This window comes from Myotis brandtii, unplaced genomic scaffold (assembly GCF_000412655.1).
Source record: "Myotis brandtii unplaced genomic scaffold, ASM41265v1 scaffold187, whole genome shotgun sequence".
NCBI classification, from domain to species: Eukaryota; Metazoa; Chordata; class Mammalia; order Chiroptera; family Vespertilionidae; genus Myotis; species Myotis brandtii.
In genome coordinates, this window is record NW_005356944.1 from 431,938 (window position 1) to 456,508 (window position 24,571).

The following is a 24,571-nucleotide window of genomic DNA, read 5'->3' on the forward strand; positions in this document are numbered from 1 at the left end:
TGGGAGGGCAGAGCCCGGGCTCCGGGAGGGATGGAGGTGGGCTCGGGGGCTCGGAGGAGGCGCGAGGGGTCGGGTCCACATCGGGGAACTCGGCTTCTGGGGGATGGACGAGAGAATGCCGACCACGGGGCCCCCCAGGACTTGGCCACAGTTAACTTGGAGGCATGCTGGCAGCGGGGACGGACACGCTGGAAGGAGCTGAGGGGCTCAGTGGCCATTTGGGGGAAATAAGCCGCTTTTCTGTGTCTGAAACCCGGAGTGGAAGAGTGCGGAGTGAAGGTATGACGAGCAGCAGGCCGACTTCTCCGCCCGATGCAGGGAAGGGGAGGGAGCCGCAAAAGTCCTTGGAGCGAATGCGTCCCAGCCAGGGTTTCACACATACATGTGCGGCCCTCCCCCTCCTCGCCTTTTTTTTTTTTTTTTTTTTCCTTGTGTGTGTGATTCTAGAGTAACCGAGGACAGACAACTCTGAAAGGTCGGTTTCTAATTACACGGGGAGGAGGGCGTCGCTGTAGAAAATTTAGATTCTGTGGATGAGCAGCACCAAGTCAGTCCTTGGCCTCTCTGCTCAGCATGCGGGGGGCGGGGGGCGGGCTGGAGCTGGGTGCGTCCAGTGTCTTCGTTGTATCCCCAGTGGCTTGAAGGTGGTGAAAAGCCCACAGAGATTACGTTCCGTCGGAACCTGTCGTTGAGCTGCAGTGATGGATCTGGAGGGGGACATGGCTCGTATTTTTGGTGCGATCGACGGAGCTGAACCTTTTGCTGCAGGATAGCCATTGTTCCTTTGGTCACATCTCGAGTCTCTTTGCTAAATTAAAGCAGAATATTAAAGCGGAATGGAGACGTTTAACTTTGTTCACCCTGGTGGTGATTAGATTCTGTCTGGGAATAAGTAGGCTGTGGTATAGACAAGCGGTTTCTGGAATGAGAAACACATCATTCTGTTAAATTTTTAAAAGTTTTCGTTACCCTGCGTTTACCAAAGTAAAATGAATTTTTTGGGGGGAGAGGGAATAAAATCACACTGCCATTTACAGAAGTCTGTGTACAGGTAGATTGTAAATGAATGTCTGACTAAATGTGGGATTACAAATTTACCCTGGCAATTGTGCAAATGACCTGGCCTCTTTTTTTTTAGTTTTTTTTTTTTTTTTAGTATTTTTTTAAAAATATGTTTTTATTGATTTCAGAGAGGAAAGAAGAGGGAGAGAGAGAGATAGAAACATCCTTGATGAGAGAGAATCATTGATCGGCTGCCTCCTGCAAGTCCCCCACTGGGGATCAAACCCACAACCCGGGCATGTGCCCTTGGCCAGAATCGAACCTGGGAACTTTCAGTTCGCAGGGCGACGCTCTATCCACTGAGCCAAACCAGCTAGGGCAGTATGTTCTTTTTTATTGGTATGTGCCCTGACCAGGGATCAAACCCACAACCTTGGCATATTGGGATGATGCTCTAACCAACTGAGCTACCCAGCCAGGGCTTGACCTGGCATTTTAGTTCCAGGTGTTATTAGAATCTGTTGTCTGGCTTAGTTCAACGGCTTGACTCACTGGGTGAGCGAGGACCTAAGAACCAGGTCAGGGTTCTTCCATTCCCGGTCAGGGCACATACCCGGTTGCAGGCTCTATACCTGGTGTGGGTGTGCAGGAGGCAGCCAATCAATTCTCTGAAATCAATAAAAGTGTTTGTTTTTAAATAAAATTTATTATCTTAAACCCATTCCTGAAAATAAATGTGACTTCTCCACCTTTTGTTTTCATTTTCAACTTTGAGATTCACATATCAATTTTAGGGAAATTTGAGTGTCCAAAATTGTATTAAGTAAATATAGTACCTTTCAAATAAATTCTAGTGATACTCTTTACATTTAACCCAGTACATACATATAACCATTTAATACATTTAACAAAACAGTACTTAATGTTATGTGGGCTACATGCTGGTATTTTCTGTTCCACTTGATCTTTTCAAGTGCTTATCATGACCTATAAACTTTATTTGCTGACTGACAGTACAGTACTCCATTTGGAAAATGATGGTGTGTAGAATAGGCAATAACTCCATCAAGCTGCTCCTAGCTACTTCTTGTTACTAGTTGAGTTGAGGTTTAACTTTTGGCCTCCATCCTGGGTTCTAAGATTTTTATCCCTTGTTTGCTTAAATTTGGTGGCCTCCAGCCTTTTTTCACTTTGAGGTTCTCTCTACGTGCCTTCTGATGGAGGTTCCCAACTGGTGTGCCTCAGAGTTCCAAAATCATTTCCCTTAACAGAATTCTTCGTTGCATCAGTATACTGGGTCATGGGTGGATGGTAGGTAAAAAGAAAGAATGATGTAGTAACGAAGGACATAGCTTTAGCTCAGTGGATGTGTTTGCCTTTAAGGGGCGGCCCTCCCTTTCTTGTAGGAGAAGCCCCTTTCCTTCGGCCCCTGCTCTGAAAGCCAAGGCCCACTCACTTTTTTAAACCTTTAATGTACTCCTTTCCTTCCATTCTGAATGTGCGAGAGGATAGGGATTCAACCACCAGTCATGTTTTTATCCTCTTAATATATTAATATCTAAGCATGGCAAAACCTGATTGGAGGGTGGGGCTGCCTTTACCTATTAAAGAACAAAGCATCGCTCTACCATGTTGTGATAGGTTACCACACTGTAAATGGAAATGTGTAGATTTTTCTCTGATCATGGGGAGCATCTCAGTGCTCCTGGAGAAGCCTCCTAAAGCCTTTAGCGCCCACTAGCTCCACTTCCTTCCTAATGGCCTCTTCCTGTGCGGAGTGACTGGGTCTGTGCTTAGTTTATCGTTGGGACTCTTTGGAAATCTATGCAACTGAATTTATTTTTACGTGACAGGAACTCATGAGTATGCCCTAGAGTGGCTTCATCAGCTCGAAGTAGAGACTTAGAAGAGTGGCCAGAGTTCTTAATCCACATGGGAGCTCGTGGAGAGCAATGTGTTGGGCTTCTGCCTGGTCATTTTTTCCTTGCTGGGAAGTATAAATGAATTGATCTATGATTTCTCTCTTCTGATCTGTAAAGTAACCCTTTGTTTGTAACTGCAGCAAAGAATGAGCATCACCTAAGTGTTGGGACTAAATAAACGTATTGTGGCTCCTTTTCTCCTCAGGTAAATGAGCTAAAAGAGAAGGGCAATAAGGCCCTGAGTGCCGGCAACATCAACGATGCATTACAGTGCTATTCCGAAGCAATCAAGTTAGATCCCCACAACCATGTGCTCTACAGCAACCGCTCAGCAGCCTACGCCAAGAAAGGCGACTACCAGAAGGCCTACGAAGATGGTTGCAAAACTGTTGACTTAAAGCCTGACTGGGGCAAGGTAAGCTGTGGTTGGGTGGGGGTTCTTTGGGCTTCCCAGAAATGCCCTTTGGTGTGCAGTTCTTAAGTATCATGCCCTCCTGACCTGGTTCAGTGCCTAGCCCAATAGACTAGTATAGTATTTTATTACCCATTTAAAGTATATTCCTCAGAGTAATAGCATATTTCATCACATCTGAGGTACTATCAATTGTTAAGACATGTCTTATTTTTTTTGAACTACTGAGAAAGAAAATGCTGCCTAAGAAACTGGCAACACTTGATTATAAGATGAATTGGGCCCTAACGGGTTTGGTTCAGTGGATAGAGCATCGGCCTCAGACTGAAGAAGGGTTTCAGGTTCGATTCCCGTCAAGGGCATGTACTTTGATTGCAGGCTCGATCCCCAAAGGGGCGTGCAGGAGGCAGCCGATCGATGTTTCTCTCTCATCGATGTTTCTAACTCTCCATCCCTCTCCCTTTCTCTGTAAAAATTAATAAGATATATATATTTTTTGAAAAGATGAATTGGGGTGGGTAGGGTGTGCTTCTTTGATAGTTGGCTGGATTCTTGAAGTGTCCATCATGGCATTATATCCTGCTCCTCTTCCTGGTTTTTGTTTTTGTTTGTTTGTTTGTTTGTTTTTTGCCTTCACATGAATCCCCATTTTGTTCCATGAAATGTAAAATAGATTCATAGATTCTTTTGAGTTCACCTTCTGGATTTACTTCTTAAGTATCCTTTACAGTCATGCATCTCTTTTTTGTTTGTTTGCTTCTTTGTGGTGTTTTTTTTTTTTTTTTTTTTTAAATATATATTGATTTCAGAGAGGAAGGGAGAAGGAGAGAGAGATAGAAACATCAATGATGAGAGAGAATCATTGATCGGTGCCTCCTACAAGCCCAACACTGGGGATCTAGCTCACAACCTGGGCATGTGTCCCAACAGAATTGAACTGTGACCTCCTGGTTCATAGGTCGATGCTCAACCACTGAACCATGTCAACTGCGCTGGTCATGCATCTTTTTTTTTTTTTTTTAATCCTCGCCGAGGATATCTTTCCATTGATTTTTACAGAGAGTGGAAGAGAGAGGGAAAGAGAGAAATATCGATGTGAGAGAAACACATCGATTGGTTGCCTCCTACACGGACCCTGACCAGGGCCCAGGCTGGGGAGAAGCCTGCATCCGAGGTATGTGCCCTTGTTCCACAAGCAGATGCTCTATCCATTGAGCCAAACAGACTAAAGCTGGTCATGCATCTCTTAACAGGGATACATTCCAAGAACTAAGTCATTAAATTATTTCATTGTTGTACAAGCATCATAGTGTACCTACACAAACCTAGACGGTCGAACCTGCACAGCTAGGCTGTATGGTCTAGCACTCCTAGGCTGCAAACCTACTGTACTGAATACTATAGGCAACGGTAACAGAATGGAAAAGATAAAAAAATGGTGCACCTGTACAGGGCATTTCCCACAAATGGAGCCTGCAGGACTGGAAGTTGCTCTGGGTGAGTCAGTGCAGGAGGGTGAATGGATGTGAAGGCCTAGGACCTGCTGTTCACTACTGTAGACTTTATAAACTCTGTACACTTAGGCTACACTCAGTTTACTTAAGAAATAGCAAAGCATTGCCCTACCACTTTAGAATGACTACAATGTCACTAGGTGATAGGAGTTTTTTAGCCTTATTATAATCTTAGGAGACCACTGTCATAGATGCAGTTTGTCATTAACCATAATGTTTTTGTGTGGCCCATTACTGAATTTTGTGTCTGTCTTTGCTGATTTAAGGGCTATTCTCGAAAAGCAGCAGCTCTTGAGTTCCTGAACCGATTTGAAGAAGCCAAGCAAACCTATGAGGAGGGTTTAAAGCATGAAGCAAATAATCCTCAGCTCAAAGAGGGTTTACAGAATATGGAGGCCCGGTTGGCAGGTGAGCACCATGTACATTGTCGTTTTCCCTTTTTTCAATCATTATCTTTAAAGTGGGATTAATTTGGGGGCTTTTTCCCCCCTGAAGTGTCAGTAAGCTACAGGGGCATAGTAACTTGAGTGAACCGATGCACTTTGTTTGGAACAGAGAGGAAATTCATGAACCCTTTCAACATGCCCAATCTGTACCAGAAGTTGGAGAGCGATCCCAGGACAAGGGCGCTGCTCAATGATCCTACCTACCGGGTACTGATAGAGCAACTGCGAAACAAGCCATCTGATCTGGGCACGTAAGTTCAGGCAGCGGTTTATCTCTGGAAGTGGATGTGAACATGATGTTTTCTTCCTAGGATCCTATGGGAGGGGTTCCCTCGATCCAACTGCAGGATTTCTGCCTTTGCTTTTTCCCCCAAAGAGCAGTAGGAGTTGTTGGTTTTTCATTTGTTTGTATTTCTAGAAAGGGTTGCAGAGCATAAAGTAGCATAATCTGGAATGTTCATTCTGACCCTCACATGCCTCTTCACTGCTCTCCTACAATTCTGACCTGACACCATCCATATCCTTTCCATAGACATAAGCCCTGCTGTTTGGTATATCAAAGTGGAAACTCAAGGTTAAAAAGAATGTCAGGCTCTGGCCGGTGTGGCTCAGTTGGTTGGGTATTGTTCCATGCACCGAAAGGTTGCTAATTCGATTCCCGGTCGGGATATGCAGGAGGCAGTCAATGGATGTCTCGCTCTCGCATGGATGTTTCTTTCTCTCTTCCTCCCTTCCTCTCTCTAAAAAATCAAAATAATATTTATATTTATTTTTATTTTTAAAGAAAAATACCTACCTATGAGCGTCAACCTATGAACCAGGAGGTCACTGTTCGATTCCTGGTCAGGGTACATGCCTGGGTTACAGGCTCTATCCCCAATGCGGGGCATGCAGGAGGCAGCCAATCAATGGTTCTCTTTCATCATTGATGTTTCCATCTTTCTCTTCCTCTCCCTTCCTCTCTGAAATCAATAAAGATATATTTTAAAAAGAAAGAAAAAGAATGTAAGGTGTAAAGAGGTATCTCTAAATCTTATACTAGTATCTGTCTCTCTGAACTCCTCTGACTTCTGAAATCAGAAGAAGTATACATATAACTCAGTTCTATATCTGCTGACTCAAGAAATAAATCTACCTCCGTTACCTCATTTTAGATGGATTTTTGAAGGGTTGAATATTTCCCAGTTGTAACTCATAAGTACAGAATCTAGCACTCTTTTGATGGGTGAGAAGCTTTTGTATACAGTAGTCTGAGCTTTCGCAGTAAGTGGTAATTTAAAGATCAGTTGTGGGGAAGAATGGTTGTTACTTTTCCTTTTTTGTTTTGTACTAGGAAACTGCAAGATCCCCGGATCATGACTACTCTCAGTGTCCTCCTTGGATTTGATCTGGGCAGTATGGATGATGAGGAAGAAGTTGCTACACCTCCGCCACCACCTCCTCCCAAAAAGGAGACCAAACCAGAACCAATGGAAGAGGATCTTCCAGAGAACAAGAAGCAGGTCTCGTTTCTTCTTTCGTTACTATCATATAATTGTAAACAACCCAGTCAACATAGGTATGTCAGGTGGGAACATCTATAGACCTTGGGTGGCTGTATATTTTTGAGTGTTTAGTGTGTGCTAAGCTTATTATTTATTAAAGTGGTACAAGTGATTTCATAGGAATCATGTATCTCAAAGACTTATGACAGTGGGAGCTAGCTACCCTTTCATAGTCCACAGCCACTGTGGTTCTGCCGGTTTGAATATTGACCAGGGCAGACCAGTAAAGTTGTGAGAGATCCTTGTCCTTGCCACGATCCAGAAGAATGTTGTCTATATCAATCCTTAGGCTTCTGCTTCTTTGTTCTGGTTGGACGGAGTGTGTAATTAAAGGTTGTCCACTTAGCTGCATGTCTTCCAGAGTAGGAGGCAAGTGCCTAAATGATTTTATTTCCCTTCTTGTAAATGAGAACAGCAGGTTGTTGCCAGATTTAGCATCTTCCACTGGGTAAGCATTGGTTGTTTGGGGTGTCTCAAAGCTGGAAAAAAGGCCCTACAGTGGGGGTGGTAAGTGAGCTGTACTGAAGACTCGTGCCACCAGTACAGCCCTTTCTAATCCTCTCACCACCCCATCTGCTGCTGTTCGTTGACAACTGAGACCTGAGACAGCCACACAGCAGAAACTGGACTTGGTGCAGCCTCTCACAGTCAAACCTGATACAAACTATGCTGTCCTCTTTGAAGGCGATTCAAGTTGAAGGGCTTTCCTCTTCCCTGAAGAGGCCCTCTGTTTTCTGACAAAGATCCAGGAGCGTAGGTGGAAAAGGGACTTTCAGAGGAAGCAGAGATGAAACTCAGCTTCTCATTTGAACAGCTAGTACTTCACTGTTTAAAACCGATAGCTGGTTGTAGCAGGTGCCATTCAGTGCCTGTGGCAGGTCACAGGCTCTTGCTCTTTTTGCCGTCTTGGTCAGGTTTGCTTGGCACTTACTTCTTTCGTACCTCATCTAGGCACTGAAAGAAAAGGAGCTGGGAAATGATGCCTACAAGAAGAAAGACTTTGACACAGCCTTGAAGCACTACGACAGAGCCAAGGACCTGGACCCCACCAACATGACTTACCTGACCAATCAAGCAGGTGAGGCCCAGGAAGAGGGGCAAGTGCGTTGTTAGGCGGACCTCAGGGAGAGGCAAGGGCTGACTCTTCCTTCTTAACCATCCTGCCTGGCAGCCGTGTACTTCGAAAAGGGCGACTACAGCAAATGCCGGGAGCTCTGTGAGAAGGCCATTGAAGTGGGGCGAGAAAACCGGGAAGACTACCGACAGATCGCCAGGTACGCTCGACTTCTGGAGTACTTGAGTGGTTCAGAGGTTTGAATGTCCAAGATTTAATTTAAATGCGTGGGGAGAAGGGTTGCTGGCCACAGAATGTGTGGTCTGTCGTCCAGTATCTGTCAATAGCAGGCTGGAAAGGAGAACGCAGGAGTCAAGACAAAAGGTGTCGGAGGGGCACAGTGCCTGAGCAGTGGTGTGGGCCTTGTTTCTAGTTGTAGATGTGTTTTCTCTGCAGGGGCTGGCTTTGTGTCTGCTCTCCCCTTAGCAAGTTCTTTTTCCTCTTGTCTTTGCCAGAGCTTACGCACGAATTGGCAATTCCTACTTCAAAGAAGAAAAATACAAGGATGCCATCCATTTCTACAACAAGTCTCTGGCAGAGCACCGAACACCAGATGTGCTCAAGAAATGCCAACAGGTGGGTGGGGAAGAAGGGCTGTTTTGTTATCTCTTAATCTATTGTTACTTTATTTATTGTCATTTAATAATGAACCTTAATTTTTTTAAGTAGTGTCTCTAGTCGTATTATATGACGCTGCCCTATCACTTAATGATGTATAACTTAAGATTTTTCTTACATACCCCAAGTGTTGTGTATTATGCCAGTTGTCATAATTTATGTAGGAGGGAGACTGTATTCACAAAAATACTAGTCGAAAATTACTTGTGCTATTAACACATGCACCATTTTCCTATGGGGCATATGTTTGTACCAAGTGTATGTCAATACCATTCTGTTTCACAATGAACCTTGAAAATGAGGATATAAAATTCTTAAAAATTAAATCTTGCCAGCAGTACTCTTTGAAAATTAAAATTCTAATCTGGCTTTTTAAGCCCAATATTTATGTTTCTAAGAATTTAAATGACTATTCCAAGAATTATGTTTTCTTAGGCAGAGAAAATCTTAAAGGAGCAAGAGCGGCTGGCCTACATAAACCCTGACCTGGCTTTGGAGGAGAAGAACAAAGGCAATGAATGTTTCCAGAAAGGTATCTACAGCCTGGATGGTGGCACTTTTGGATGAGAGTGGTGTAAACGTGCTTTCTGGGCCTCGGCTGACTGCAGGGTAAATATGCCCTGGTGGGGGCAGGTGGCTTTATACATTTTTTTTTTAAGTTTCTCTTTTCCTTATTCAGGGGACTATCCCCAAGCCATGAAGCATTACACAGAAGCTATCAAACGGAACCCACGAGATGCCAAATTGTACAGCAATCGAGCTGCCTGCTACACCAAACTCCTGGAGTTTCAGCTGGCACTCAAGGTAAGAGGGTCTGTGGAGTGGCCATTTTTGTGACCTGTACGTAGGAATGTGTGTGTTCTCTTTTCACACTTTCATCAACATCAGCTTGCTGTTCTTGTTTTGATTATAGATTCAAGATGGTGGTGGTGTATGTGTGAGGTTTGTGAATACAGGGGTGGGCAAAAGTAAGTTTACAGTTGTGAGTATGCGAAACACAGTTTATTCTTGTATTATTTATTAATTACTGTATTATTTTCGAACAACTGTCACCCTGCTTTTGCCCATCCCCATACAGGACCTATCTTTTTCCAGTCCTGCCCATGATGTTGTTAGTGATTGGGAGTATTTGGGAAAGTGGATCATTTCCCACCTAACCTGGCCTCTGATCTTTTTTTATCTCCCCATAACCCTTCCCCACATATGTTTTTGTTTCATTTTGCCTTTTTTTAACATTCTGAGTGTACAATTTAGTGGCATCAAGTAGATTCATATTGTTGTACAACCATCACCGACCTTCTTCATCCTCCCAAACTGAAATTCTGCATCCTCCCCATTGCCCTTCCCCCAGCTTCTGGCAACCACTGTTCTACTTTCTGTCTCTATGAATATGATCATTCAAGGTACTTCATGTAACTGGAACCAAACAATATTTGTTATTTTGTGTCTGGTTTATTTCACTTAGCATAATGTCGCCAAGGTTCATGTTATAGAATGTATCAGCATTTCTTTCCTCTTTAAGGCTGAACACTGTTTCATTGTAAGTATATGCCACCTTTTGTTTATCCATTTATCTGTTGATACACGTTTCCGTTTTTGGCTATTGTGAGTAATGCTCTTATGAATATGAGTGTACATTATCTGTTCAAGCTCCTAGTTTCAGTTCTTTCGTATTTAACAGTTGAAGTGCTGGATTATAGATGGTTCTGTGTTTTTTGATTTTTCAGAACTGCCATATTTTCCACAGCAGCTTTACCATTCTTCACCTTTTTTTTTTTTAAATATTTTATTGAATTTTTACAGAGAGGAAGGGAGAAGGATAGAGAGTTAGAAACATCGATCAGCTGCCTCCTACACACCTCCTACTGGGGATGTGTCTGCAACCAAGGTACATGCCTTTGACTGGAATCGAACCTGGGACCTTTCAGTCCGCAGGCCGACGTTCTATCCACTGAGCCAAACCGGTTAGGGCCATTCTTCACTTTTTGATGTTTAGCTTAGCAGGTCTGCTGTTCTCAGTCATGTTGAGAATAGTTATTTGAATACGTTCGACATTGTGGAGAAATTATTCCCCATTGCTCTCTTGAGCAGAAGCTGCTCTGTGCCTCCTGGCTATTTTTTAACTTCTCTAGGAGACAATCTAGGAACATTTTGTGGGAAGGTAAAAAAATGTGGTCTATCTGGAAACACCTGAGTCCATGATGGTTTGGTTTTGCTGCCATTATCTTCTGGATCTGTGGCCTAGAGACATCAGTCACCTGTGAGGTGGAGCAGTACTTTCCCACTCATGCAAACGGAAGGAAAGAATGAATGGATTTACTTCTGGTCTTAAAGTTTCTTGGTGGAAGAGGAGGAATTAAACCTAGCTGTGGAAACTACACTGTGTAGCACATTCTATTTTACATAATTGTATATTTTGAAGATGTTTCAAACAAAAGTACACAGAATACCTGTGTATTCTTCACCTATGTTCAACAACTAGAGGCCTGGTGCACAAAATCGTGCAGGGGTGGGGGTGTCCCTCAGCCCAGCCTGAACCCTCTCCAATCTGGTTCCCTTCAGGGGATGTCCAACTGCCGATTTAGGCCTGATCCCTGCGGGATGGGGCCTAAACCAGCAGTTGGGCATCCCTCTCCCAATCCAGGACCACTGGCTCCTAACCGCTTGCCTGCCTGCTACCTGGTAGCCTGCCTGATCACCCCCTAACTGCCCCCCTGCCAGCCTGGTCACCCCCTAACTGTCCCCCTGCCAGCCTGGTCGCCCCCTAACTGTCTGGCACCTGATGATGACAAAACTAAGGCTGCAATGCCATCTGCTCTGTGTCTATATTCAGATTTCTCTACTTGTCTGAAAATATGTTTTAAAGTTTTAGTTTCTAAAGCCCATGCTTTTCATGTGGTTGTCATGTTCTTTAGTTTCTCAAACTGGAAGCTTCCCCACCTTTTGGTTTTTTGTTTCTTTTTATGTGTGTGTGTGTGTTTTTTTGTTTGTTTTGTTTTGCTTTGTTAATCCTCACCAGAGGATATTTTTTCCATTGATTTTATTTTTTTTATTTTTATTGATTTCAGAGAGGAAGGGAGAGGGCTAGAGAGATAGAAACATCAATGATGAGAGAGAATCATTGATTGGCTGCCTCCTGCACATCCCACACTGGGGATCGAGCCTGCAACCTGGGCATGTGCCCACACTGGGAATCAAACCGTGACCTCCTGGTTCACAGGTCGACACTCAACCACTGAGCCACACTGGCCGGACCCATTGATATTTAGAGAGAGTGGAGGGGAGAGGGTGGGGAGAGGCAGAGAGAAACAGCGATGTGAGAGAGACACATCAATTGGCTGCCTCACACACACATCCCGACCAGGACCAGGGAGTGAACCTGCGACCCAGATACATGGCCTTGACTAGGAATCGAACTTGTGACCCTTCAGTGCATGGCTGACATTCTAACCACTCAAACGGCCAGGGCCTCTGTGTGTGTGTGTGTGTGTGTGTGTGTGTGTGTGTGTGTGTGCGCGCGCGCACAGTCATCAGCCTTTTGAAAAGTCCAGGCCACTTGGATGGGATGGTCCCTAACGTGGACTTGTCCCTTGTGGTGTTGCTTAACTCACTCCTCTGCCCTCCTTTTGCTGTGGCTGCTGTTAAATCCACCCAGATGCCAGGATTGACAGGAGCACTAGAAGCAAAAGTAGAATCCTTTGTAAGGGCTCTGGGTGATGGATCAGTTTGTCATTCCAAAGGAGCAGTCTGCCTTGAAGTAGCTCATGAAAGGAATGAGCCTAATTCCTTTTGCCTCTTCTTCCTAGGACTGTGAGGAATGTATCCAGCTAGAGCCATCCTTCAGTAAGTGCCTTTATGCTGCCTCTTCCATCCCTTTATCCTGGTCAAAAGATGGAAAGGCGGGAACATGCCTGTGTGTCCCGCAGCTGTAACGTTCAGCAGCTCGGGAGGGGCGGAGAGAAGCAGCCTGGGAGCTGCATTTGGGGAAGGCCTCACCTTTCCCATTCTGTCTGCAGTCAAGGGTTATACCCGGAAAGCAGCTGCCCTGGAAGCCATGAAGGATTACACAAAAGCGATGGATGTCTACCAGAAGGCACTAGAGCTGGACTCCAACTGTAAGGTGGGCTGCTTCTGGCTTCCAGGAAGCTCTCCCCTGCCCCCGCTTCTCCTTCGGGTCTTTATCATGGTCATTCACTGATGCTTGCCTCTCACCTGATTCTGTGTGTGTGTGTCTCAGCCCTTCTCAGTTACCTACTGAAGCAGTGAGGTAGGTTGTGCTAACACCCTCCCCCTTTGGCTTTGCTGGAACGCAGGAGGCAGCAGATGGTTACCAACGCTGTATGATGGCCCAGTACAACCGACACGACAGCCCCGAAGATGTGAAGCGACGGGCCATGGCCGACCCTGAGGTGCAGCAGATCATGAGTGACCCAGCCATGCGGCTCATCCTGGAACAGATGCAGAAGGACCCTCAGGCACTTAGCGAGTGAGTGGAGTTGGGGAGATGGCCTTGAAGGATAAACCAGTGGCAGTGCCTGAGGTTGGGGACGCATGGGATCAGCCTGGGTGGAGTATTTATTGTGTGATTCTTACTTGAAATTTTAAAGGTTGGCAGTATAAAGGTGGACTGGAAGGGCTTCCTCTTTTTGTTAGTCATGGTAGCTTAAGTAGTTCATTGGGAAGACCAATTTTGCTGGGAGAATGGTCTCCATTTAAAGCTGTCCCCATAAAGTGGGACTGGTTAGGTTCTGGCTGCATAGCAGTGAAGGCCTCTGCAGTTCTCCTGCCAGAACTTGTCCTCAGCCACCTCCTGTCGATACCTTCTAAGGGGTGTGCACTGGGGCTTGCTCCAAGAACAAGTAAGGCTTCTCTTATGTTAAGTCTCATTTCAAGCTTTGTCTCTTCTTCATCAGACACTTAAAGAATCCTGTAATAGCACAGAAGATCCAGAAGCTGATGGATGTGGGTCTGATCGCAATTCGGTGATGACTTGCCCATCATCCCTCTTCCCTCTGTCCTCGTGTGGAAAGAGGAGCTGGGACCGCAGCAAGCAGCACGGAGCAGAAGGGAGAGAAGGGGGAAAGCAAACAACTTATCTCTATATATTTATACAGACCTGTGTGGAAGATACAGAGACTTGTACCCACGTTACTCTATAGCCGCTGCCTCTGGGACCTCCCAGCACATGCATGGTCTCTTCCGCTGCCCTCGAGTTCCATGTCTCTGTCCCCTGTTCCCAGTCGCTGTCTCAGCTGCCCTCCCATAGTTGGTTATTTTTTATTTGGGGCAGTGGGCATGAATGGGGAAGGGAGGGTATTTTTCCCAACCTCAGGTCCCAACTGTCTTCACATTGTTAACTCCGAGTCCCCTTCTCCAATAAAACAAGCCAGTCAGGCGTGGTTATGCCTTGTGATGTCCTTGAGTAATTTTTCTGCCAAAAGACTTCCAAGTGGGCGCTGGCCAGGCAGCTCGGTTGGTGAGAGCATCATCCTGATGGACCGGGGTGGCGAGTTTGATCCTTGGTCAGGGCACATGCAAGAATCAACCAATGAGCCCTGGCCGGTTTGGCTCTGGATAGTGTCAGCCTGCGGACTGAAGGGCCCCAAGTTCAATTCTAGTCAAAAGCACATGCCCAGGTTGTGGGCTCAATCCCCAGTAGGGGGCATGCAGGAGGCAGCCGATCAGTGGTTCTCATCATTGATGTTTCTCCCTCTTCCTCTCTGAAATCAACAAAAATGTGTTTTAAAAAAAAATGAAAGAACCAATGAATGAATAAATAAGTGGAACAACAAATCAACATCTCTAAAAATCAATCATTAAATAAAAACAAAAGTCTTTAAGTGGCTGTCCTCTGGCGTCCACCTGGATGGGGAGAGGTGTGTGAATTGATGACAGGACCAGGGCCTTTTTCTAATGTGTGGGTCAGTGTGAGCTTGCCTTGGTCACACTGCTTTGCCGAGGCGGTCACTAGGTGGTGCTGTCACTCAATGAAAACTGAAAGGGAGCTTGGAGTCACCCCTACTCAGTGGCCAAGTTCAGACAAACTCTGGTGATTCCTATGCTGTCGGTTCTTCACACTCAATCTCAAACCAGAAGCCAACTCCACCCAGAGAACACTATTCCACCTGCGAACCAAAACCACCTCCATTGCAAGACTTGCTTTGGACTTGTTTTGGGGAGATCAGATCTGTCAGCAGCTATATGTTAGTTTTAGGTTTTGTTTTTTATGTTTGTATTGACTTTAGAGAGCAGAAGGGAGAGGGATAGAAACATCAATGATGAATCCAGCTGGCATGGCTCAGTGGTTGAGCATCAACCTATAAACTAGGAGGTCCCAGTTCAATTCCCGATCAGGTCACATGCCCAGGTTGCGGGCTTGATCCCCAGTAGGGGGCGTGCAGGAGGCAGCCAATCAAAGATTCTCATCATTGATGTTTCTAGCTCTCTCCCACTCTGAAATCAATAAAAATGTATTTTTTAAAAATAGCTCACTGCTCTCAACTGGGCTTAAAGTAGTAGGTTTTAGTTACACTTGTCCATGGTCACAACAGACTATTTCTAAAACTCTTGGACTGAGACTGCTTCTGGGGCAGGAGTAAAACTTCCTCTTTTGCTCCAAGAGTAGCTTTCTGGGCTAGGAACCGCTGAGGCCAGCAGCTGGCTGTACTTCCTGCTGCCTTGACTTTGCATAAAATGGCTTTCCCCTGGGAGTCCCCGCGGCCCCTCCCCACCTGGGTGGCAGCTCAGAAAGCCTATCCTCAGGGAGTCTGCATCTTTGGTGCCACTGTCTCTGCAGGTTCAGTTCCCTCCAGCCCTAAATTGGAAAGGCCAAGTTCGGGCAGCACAGCGCAGCTCTCCAAAGCTCCCATCCCAGTGCAAGGCTGGGCGGGAAGAGGTTGGGCTACAGGGACCCTGAGGTCACCTTTGGGGAGGAGCTTGACAGGAGTGAGCCTCCGGGTACTGGGGTGGGAGGGGAGCACCTGGGGCAGGGAGGTTGTGAATGATGGGCCAGTCTGTTCAGCTGTTTCCCAGAGCAGCTCTAAGACGGACAAGTTTGGAAATAGAGGCCCTTACTGGGGACAGGAAAGACAAGGACATTGTTTTCCCCCAGGCCTTCTTCAAGTGCCCTTGTGGTGATAAGGAACATTGAGTCTTGGGCTGACTTGACCCGCCAAGCCCTAAACTGGATCCAATCCTTTCACTTCCATGCCTCTCCTTGGCACCCGGTGGTGTTTCATGGCCCAAAGGCACCCGCCCTCTGAAGGAAGCGCCAAAGAGAACGGGGTGGAGAAGGAGGCACCCAGTCGCCGGCAGGTGTTCGGGCTGAGGCCGGGACTGGCTCACACTCCAACCCCCCACCTGCAGCCCCAGCCCCTTGCAGGCAGGAAAAGCTGGGGCCCTTCCAACAGGGGGCCTGGCCATGAGCACAAATTGATGGCTTCTCTTGAACTGAGCAGCCCTCCCCGAGAGGGGACCCTTTTGTGGCGTTGGGTCCACCAGCCTCACTCCTCGCTGGCTTCCTGTGCTACTGGGAGCCAAGGCGGGGCCACCCTGTAGCCCTCAGCTGTGGCTGGCAGTTTGCTTCCTGAACCCAGAGCCACCAGCCCGCCCTGGGGAGGGGCTGAGCCCGCCCTGCGTAAGAGGCCAGGGCTGCCCTCTGAAGGAAGCTCCAAAGAGAAAGCGGAGGAGAAGGAGGCACCCAGCCGTCTGCAGGTGTGCGGGCTGAGGCCAGGACTGGCTCACACTCCAACGCTCCGCCTGCAGCCCCAGCCCCTTGCAGGCAAGGTAAGATGGGCCCTTCTCCTCCCCGCCCTCCTCCCACAGCCCCCGGCCCCATGGCCTTCTCCAGGCCGCAGCCTGCACTTTCCTAGAGAGGCGGGCTGGGCTGGGATGTGCGGATCTCACCTTCGGGCCAGGATTGGAATTATTCTCTGACCTGGGTTTACAACCATCTCCAGGGTGGCAGCTTGCCCGTGTGGGCTTGGGGTGAGTGTGAACTGGGAAAGCAGGTGGAGGTTGTGCCAGCTCTGCCATCAAGCGGGGTGCTCTTGAGTGAGCCCCTTCTTACTCTTTACTGGGCCTCAATCTTCCCATCTGTAAGATGGGAGTGGGTTGGACAACATGGTCTCCGAGGGTCCTTGCAGTTTAACCATGGTGATGACGAGAAGGTCTGAGGTTTGCCTGGAACAACTCAGCACTCCGTGTCTCGCCGTTGCTGTGGTGTACTGGCCTGTGGGTTACACACACACACACACACACACACACACACACACACCCCTGTCCAGGGGACCGTGGGGCCTCTTCAACTTGAACCCAGGCAGCCTACCAGGCCCAGCGCCTTGCCCACTTTGCTTCCTCCCCACCCGCTGCAGAGCCACCGCAGCCATGGCAGGCATGAAGACGGCCACCGGGGACTACATCGACTCGTCCTGGGAGCTGCGGGTGTTTGTGGGAGAGGAGGACCCCGAGGCTGAGTCGGTCACCCTCCGGGTCACGGGGGAGTCGCACATCGGCGGGGTGCTCCTCAAGATCGTGGAGGAGATCAGTGAGTGCCCGGCCCTGTGCTGACCTCAGCACCGCGGGTGGCTCCCCTGCGTCCCCACTGCACAGCCCTCGACAGATAACGGTGTCACAGTGACTCAGGCACCAGCTTAATCATTTGGTTCCAAAAAAGACATTTCCCCCACTTCCCCTCTCCCACTGTCTTCCCTCCCTCGCTCGCTCCCTCCCACTCCAGCTGGTTCTGCTAAGTCCCCGAGGAGCAGGCCCGGCCACATCCTCCATTCCTCCACTTCTAGGGGCCTCGCCTGGGCTGAGGGAGGGTCACACGGGGGGTCTGAGGGAGCCCGCAGGGCTCTGCTCCCACATCTCCTCCCCAGGCGGAAGCCCTCACAGGCTGGTGACGGCCCAGCCTGGGTGGGAAGGCCCTGCCCCCACAGGAAGTTGCAGCAGAGCAGTCTGTGGTCTCAGCCATTGAAAGGAGCAGGGCAGTGACATCCATCACCTTTCCCTGCTGGGGTGCGCACTGCCCTTCCTGGAGGGCGGTAGGCACACCCCGATAGCCAGGGCTGGACAGCAGGCCTGTGATCGCCCAGCCGGGGGCCATGTGGCCTGCGGGCGGGGTGCATGGGCCTTCTCAGACCCAGCCAACCGACCACGTGCCTCCTGGGAGGGAGGTCAGCAGGACAGGCCAGGGCCCCAGGACAGCTCGGCCAAAAGGCTGAGGTGTGAGGGCGCTTCCAGAGGCAGGGCCCAAGGAGGCTGCGGAAGCAAAAGTTGGGAACAGGGGGTCCCTCAGGAGCCGGCAGCAGGCAGGGTGGGGGGAGCCAGGGCTGACTTGATTGACCTCCGGGCACAGCACATGGCAACGCCAGAGGCCTACACAGGGAGACAGACAGACAGACAGACGGAAGCCACTCCTTCCACCCACTGCAGGGCTCCCTGAGGCAGTCCTTCAGCTCCGAGTCCTTGAAATGGGGACATTGTGCCCACCCTCCTGTCCCTGCTCATCCCCTAGGGCAGTGGTCGGCAAACCGCAGCTCGGAGCCACATGCGGCTCTTTGGCCCCTTGAGTGTGGCTCTTCCACGTGTGGGCACGTACAGTGCGATTGAAACTTCGTGGCCCATGCGCAGAAGTCGGTTTTCGGCCTGCGCGAGTCTATTTTGAAGAAGTGGCGTTAGAAGAAGTGGGGGGTGTCGATCGGGCGACAGGAGACGGGCGCAGGTGGCCGCGGGATACGCAGCGCAGGGGAGGTACATTGTTTTGAGGTACATGCTGAGGTCGACCCCTTCCAACTCTCCCATCCACACTCGTCTATCGGAAACAAGTAAACAAGACGAGTGTGGATGGGAGAGTTGGAATATAGTTTAAAAAATTTGGTTCTCAAAAGAAATTTCAATTGTTGTACTGTTGATATTTGGCTCTGTTGACTAATGAGTTTGCTGACCACTGACCTAGGGCCTCAGACACTCCTCGGGCTCCACTGAGCGGGGCCACGCCAGCCCCTGGCCTCCTGGAGCATGGCGGCTGCTGAGTGCAGGGCAGCACGGGAGCCAGCGTGGGGCCTGGACCAGGAGAGGTTGTCCCCAGCCTGGCAGGGGGCTCACAGGAGAAGCCGCCTCCTGAGTCCGGAGAGGGGCCCCAGCAGGGAAGAGGGAGACCAGCCGAGATCAGGCAGAGGTGCTCTGACGTGGGCACCTAGGCCGGGGCGGGGGGGACTCCTGGAGTGCTACAGGCCGTCATACAGCAGTCGGACTCTCCTGGAGGCGGAGGGCACCACACAAGGGACTGTCGGGCAAGGGCTGACGTTTGGCAGGTCCCTCGGGTGGGGGTGGGCGGAGGCAGGGGGCCAGCCTCCTGTGGTGGTCGGCACTGAGGACTGACAGGAGGGCGGGTTGTGGAGGCGGGACTGACAGCCTGGCCCTGCCCTGGGCCTGGGCAGGGGAGGGCACATCGCCTCAGGCCTCTGAGTCCCAGGCTGTGCCCAGCGCTGGGGGCAGGCCTTCCGGGCTGATGTTCACCCGCCCCTGCTTCCCGGGCCGCAGATCGCAAACAGGACTGGTCGGACCACGCCATCTGGTGGGAGCAGAAGAAGCAGTGGCTGCTGCAGACCCACTGGACGCTGGATAAGTACGGCATCCTGGCCGACGCCCGCCTCTTCTTCGGGCCCCAGCACCGGCCCATCCTCCTGCGGCTGCCCAATCGCCGAGCTCTGCGCCTCCGAGCCAGCTTCTCCCAGCCCCTCTTCCAGGCTGTGGCCGCCATCTGCCGCCTCCTCAGTGAGTCTCCATCCCCCCTGTCCCCCTGCAAGGGTCCTGCAAGGGGCCTGGTCCCTCCCTTTACAGGCCCAGCTACTGTCATGTTGTCCTTGCCACCCTGGTCCCCATCCTGCCTGCAGGGCTGGCCTGCCCCAAAGTGCCCATGTGGGGAGGGGGCAGGAGGCCACGGGGGGGGTGGGGGCCTGGTCCCCGCTGAGGCCCCAGCTCCCGCAGGCATCCGGCACCCTGAAGAGCTGTCCCTGCTCCGGGCTCCTGAGAAGAAGGAGAAGAAGAAGAAGGAGAAGGAGCCGGAGGAGGAGGTCTATGACTTGACCAAGGTCGTCCTGGCTGGGGGTGAGCACCGACTGCGTTGTTCCGGGGGATGCCAGCCCACTTCTCAGACAGCGCCCAGACGGAGGCCTGCTACCACATGCTGAGCCGGCCTCAGCCGCCGCCCGACCCCCTCCTGCTGCAGCGCCTGCCTCGGCCCAGCTCCCTGCTGGACAAGACCCAGCTGCACAGCAGGTGCCCCGCCTGCCGGCTGCTCCTGGGCCACGTCCCTGTGGTGCTCCCACTCCCCGGGCTCCCACCCTCTGTGTCCTGCTCACCCCAGATCCATGCCTCCTGTTCCCAGGCCTTTCCTATATGTGTGTGCTCGCCCCCAAGCCCCTGCCCAGCCCCAACCCGCCCCAGCGCTGTCCGGAGCTCAGCCCTGACCCCTGCCTCGCCACCAGGTGGCTGGACTCGTCGCGGTGCCTCATGCAGCAGGGCATCAAGGCCGGGGACACGCTCTGGCTGCGCTTCAAGTACTACAGCTTCTTCGACCTGGATCCCAAGGTGGGCCGGGGCCAGGGGAGCAGGGCTGGGTCAGTGAGACCTGGGGACCTAGGGTCAGGGGTCTCAGAGACTTGTCAGCGTCTGTCTCTCTGTCCATTTGTCCATCCACACCCGTTCATGAACTCTGGGCCTGGGCGGATGCGAGGGCATCGGGGAGATAATGACCCCACATCCGTGTAGACAGTGGTGTGTGCGCCTGGGAAGCCTGCTCGGCTCCGGGAAGGCCTCCTGGAGGAGGCAGCGCTGCGGCCGTGCCAGTGCGCCTGTCTCCTCCTGGCTCCTGTCGCCACTGGCCACCCCCAGGCGCCATGCGTCCCTCTGCAAGGCCCACAGGCACTCCCTCCACCCACTTCTCTGTCCCCTTCACTGAAGAACTTCTAACCAGGGCCGCTCGCTGTCTGCAGAGCCTTGGGGTTGCATGTCCCTTCTCCCCGGAATCCTGTCTCCTGGTTCCCCGCCTTTCCTGGGTGCTCGCTCATCCCCTTCTCCTCGTCCAAATCTGTCCTGGTGTCTGCCGTCCCCTCCGCCCGGGAGAGCACCTGCTGAGGCGACCTGCCTCGTCTGTCTGTCTGTCTGTCCGCTGCTCACTTCCTGCCCACGTGTTTCTCAGCCACTCGTGACCCCCAAGCGCCGTGTCTCTTGCTGCCCTGCCGGCTCCTCAGCCACCCTTCCCTCCTCCGCGGCCGCTGGGAGTTGGTGAGCCCCCGGCTCCATCCCTGCCTCCTCCTCTCCACCCTTCTCCCAGGAATCCTCAGTCTTACAGATTTAAGTGTCGTCTGCGTGCTCTTTATAGCCACCCCACTTCTCTCCCCCGAGCTCTAGACTCGCGTGTCCAAGTGGCCACCTCTGCTCAGGTACCTGCATAGGCCCCTCCGGCCCTGCGGGCAGCGGGACTCTGGGTCCCCCCACCTTCCCACCCTCCCTCAGGTGTCCTGCTGATTCTCCCTCTAACTGAAGCCCAAGCCACCCGCTCTTCTCTTGTCTCTTTGTCCAGCCATCACTCTCTCCGGGCCTCCCAGGGCCTCCCACCTCCACACAGCTCAGGAATGAACTTGCCAACACACGTTCGGTCACCTCGCGCCTGGGACCGGCCAAAGGCTGCTGGGCTGCCTCTGGTCCCAGCTGCCATTCCCCGAGGCCCAGCCCATCTGTCTCTGCCCACTGTGACCTCAGTGCTTCTCTCCCACCCTCTCCACCCTCCCCCCACCCAGTTCCTTCCACCCTTACCATCTCCCCTCTCCCAGCCCCTTCCGCCCCCTGGGGACTTGCTTATCTCCTTCTCTTGCCTCTCCCGCCCTCTTGGATTGAGTAATTTTCATATTCCATTTTATCTCTATTATAGTAGCTTATTAGCTATGCTTTTTTTTCCTTTCAGCCACTGCTTTAGGGGTTATAGCACACAGATACTATTTTTTAAAATATTTTTATTGATTTCAGAGAGGAAGGGAAAGGGAGAGAGAGGTAGAAACATCAATGATGAGAGAGAATCATTGATCAGCTGACTCATGCATGCCCCACGCTGGGGATCGAGCCTACAACCCAGGCATGTGCCCTGACCGGGAATCGAACCCGGGACCCTTCAGTCCGAAGGCCAAGGCTCTGTCCACTGAGCCAAGCCGGCTGGGACTAGCACACATATACTATTACCATCTAGTAATATTACTGCTTCACACAGAGTCTGAGAACCTCACAACAGGATACTTCCCTTTCCCTCCTGGTATCGCCTTTCACTTCTCCACATGCCCAAGCCCACACTACATGGTCAGACTTGTTGCTGTGGTGATGACGAGGCTGCACTGAGAAATAACTCCTACATATCATATGATTTGTCCATTTGAAGTGTACAGGCCAATGGCTTTCGGTCTATTCACAGAGTTGTGCGACCATCACAATCCATGTTCGAACATCTCATGGCCTGACGCTCCGTCCAGTGAGCCAAACCAGCCAGGGCAGCCCTTTCAATATTCATACAATTCGTTTGGGGAGGAAGTGAAGATGTTTGGGAGCAGTTTGGTCCTTCCAAGGCTTGACTATTAATGACAGGACCAGAGCAGCCTTTAATCCAGGGCTAACTTACCCCCCACAAAGGGAACGGCTTCCGAGCATCTGACGCGCCATGGATGACGCGAGTTCTCCGCCTGGCTGTTAGGAATGTGGATGTGCCCACCCTACGTGAGGGCTGAGAAATGTTCCCCTGCTGCTTCCAGAAGTTTCTCCCACCAGCCGCGGGTCATTGCCTTACACACATACTCTCATCGGTTCTCAGCTAAGGACTCCAGAGGAGACCTCTGCTGACCCCAGGCTCTCTCAGTGCAGGCACTGTCTCCTCTCCAGTACTCTGTCCTGTGACTCTGGCTGCCTCGGACTCCCTGGTTCTCAGCTACGTCTCCTCGCTCAGGGGTGATGCTGAGCTGCGTGTGGGGCCTCCTCCCCGTGCCGCTGCCTAGAAACTCTCCAGGAGGTCGGGTGGGGCGATCGGAGGAGTCACCTTTTTCCCCTTTTCAGAGATCGCTGCTCCATGTGGTCTGCTGCCTAATATCTAAAACCCATTTGGTCTTCGTTGTTCTTTTTGTGTGTCTTTTTAATTAAATTTTTGTTAAAGTGATATAGGATGGCTTAAGGAGTTAAATAGTCCTGGTAGGTTTGTAAAACAGCAACAGCTTTAGCTGGTTTGGCTCAGTGGATAGAGTGTCAGCCTGCAGACTGAAGGGTCCCCAGTTTGTTTCTGGTCAAGGGCACAGGCCTGGGTTGTGGGCTCGATCCCCAGTAGGGGGTGTGCAGGAGGCAGCCCATCAATGACTCTGTCTCATCATTGATGTTTCTGTCTCCCTCTCCCTTCCTCTCTGAAATCAATAAAAAAATATATTTTTTTAAAAAAGAACAGGACTATGACATTTCATATATCTTTTGGTGAACATAGGTACACATTTCTTTTCTTTAAGAAATGGGGAAGTTAACTTTTTTTTAAAAAGTTATATATGGATTGATTTTAGAGAGAGAGGGAATCGTTGTTCCACTTATTGATGCATTTATTGGTTGCCTCTTGTATGAGCCCTGACTGGGGATTGGACCTGCAACCTTGGTGTATGGGGACGATGCTCTAACCGACTGAGCTACCCGGCCAGGGCCAGGTACACATTTCTGTAGGGCGCATACCCCGAGCGGAATTGCTGGGTCCCAGGGCAGACACTGTGGTAGGTAAACAGCTTTCCAAAGTGGTTGTACCAACTGACACCCCTCAGCAGGGTGGTTCCACAGCCTCACCAGCACAAGGCATTTCCTTTCTTCTCCACTGTGGCCATTCTGGTAGGTGCGTAAAGGTCCCTCATCTTGGTTCTTATTTATGTTTTTCAAAACAGCTTTACTGAGATATGATTCTCTGGGCGCTGTCTGGGTACCATAAAAGGCACCCATTGTAAGCATTCAGTTTGATTATTTTTAGTATCTGTCACCACAGTCCAATTTTAGAACATTTCCGTCACCCCACAAGGTTCTCTAGTGCCTACTTGTAGCCATTCCTCCCCCCACACCTGACCCCAAACAACCAGGGACCTGCTTTTTATGTGGCTTTAATTTACATTTCCCTGAGGACCAATCAAGCTGAGCCCTTTTTCATTTGGCCCTTGGCCACTTGGAAATCCTCTTCTGTGAAATTTCTGTTCAAGTTTTCCCCCCAATTTTTATGTTGACTTCCCTGTCTTTTTCATACTGCTTTGTAGTTCTTTACATATTTGGTATATGAGCACCTTGTCGATCAATATGAACATATTTTTCCACTCTGTGCTTTGCCTTTTCATTCTCCTAATGGTTAATTTTATATATGTGCTGCCAGAGCGAGCACATTAATGGCTTATTTTGGTAAAGTTCCTAATTTTAATATACTTTGATTTATATTTCTTGTACAATTAACATATTTTTTTAATGTTTTTATTTATTTTTTAGAGAGAGAGGCAGGGAGAGGGAGAGAGGGAGAAACATCAATGAGAAACATTGATCGGCTGCCTCTTGACGCCTCCCAATGGGGGCACGACTGAGCCAACCCTTGGCAGCTCTTTTCTTTTCTTTTCTTTTCTTTTTTGCAGCTGTTTTGTTTATAGCTCTTATCACAGTCTTGGATCACTTTACCTATTTATTGATTGGTTTACTCGGTCCCCCTTCTGCCCTCAGCAAAAGTTCCGAGGGGAAAAGGTGCCAGTCACCTGGGCCGAGGGGGCAGGCAGGCTGTGAGGCTGGGGTTGGGATCCTCTGCCCACGTGGGGCCGCTCAGCGAGCTGCCACAGCACCGAGGGCAGGGCTGAGGGCTGAGGCTCCAGGGGCTGGACACAGGGTGCTCAGGGCACTTGACATCTGACCAACCCACCCCCGCCCGCCCCCGCCCCACGGCTGCAGACAGACCCAGTGCAG

At 50.2% G+C, this 24,571-nt stretch overlaps 2 protein-coding genes and 1 long non-coding RNA gene across 4 annotated transcripts in view; 2 read left to right on the forward strand and 1 right to left on the reverse strand.

Moving 5' to 3' along the window:
* STIP1 (stress-induced phosphoprotein 1) overlaps positions 1-13,982 on the forward strand; it is a 14,345-nt gene extending 363 nt beyond the window's left edge. Inside the window, exons 2-14 of one of the 2 annotated variants that reach the window (XM_005864172.2) lie at positions 3,130-3,339; positions 5,117-5,258; positions 5,406-5,547; positions 6,630-6,798; positions 7,792-7,918; positions 8,012-8,114; positions 8,410-8,530; positions 9,008-9,104; positions 9,252-9,376; positions 12,379-12,415; positions 12,589-12,692; positions 12,886-13,058; positions 13,486-13,982. In XM_005864172.2, the coding sequence (XP_005864234.1) occupies positions 3,130-3,339; positions 5,117-5,258; positions 5,406-5,547; positions 6,630-6,798; positions 7,792-7,918; positions 8,012-8,114; positions 8,410-8,530; positions 9,008-9,104; positions 9,252-9,376; positions 12,379-12,415; positions 12,589-12,692; positions 12,886-13,058; positions 13,486-13,558 (1,623 nt within the window). In that variant the 3' untranslated portion in view covers positions 13,559-13,982. Of the gene's footprint in view, positions 1-3,129; positions 3,340-5,116; positions 5,259-5,405; positions 5,548-6,629; positions 6,799-7,791; positions 7,919-8,011; positions 8,115-8,409; positions 8,531-9,007; positions 9,105-9,251; positions 9,377-9,485; positions 9,832-12,378; positions 12,416-12,588; positions 12,693-12,885; positions 13,059-13,485 lie in introns of those variants that run through there. The other variant, XM_014537993.1, reaches the window with a different exon arrangement.
* LOC106725759 lies at positions 10,298-11,099 on the reverse strand. The gene is made up of 2 exons (XR_001361698.1): positions 10,555-11,099; positions 10,298-10,338 (listed from the first exon to the last, which is right to left on the reverse strand). It is a non-coding gene; the product is annotated as an uncharacterized LOC106725759 (long non-coding RNA).
* Positions 13,983-15,935: 1,953 nt separating the features above from the next.
* The window catches only part of FERMT3 (fermitin family member 3), an 11,887-nt gene continuing 3,251 nt past the window's right edge, over positions 15,936-24,571 (forward strand). The window contains 7 exon segments of the mRNA XM_014538199.1: positions 15,936-16,357; positions 16,945-17,117; positions 19,118-19,351; positions 19,565-19,684; positions 19,687-19,855; positions 20,065-20,167; positions 24,557-24,565. Coding sequence (XP_014393685.1) covers positions 16,958-17,117; positions 19,118-19,351; positions 19,565-19,684; positions 19,687-19,855; positions 20,065-20,167; positions 24,557-24,565 — 795 coding nt within the window. The 5' untranslated portion in view covers positions 15,936-16,357; positions 16,945-16,957.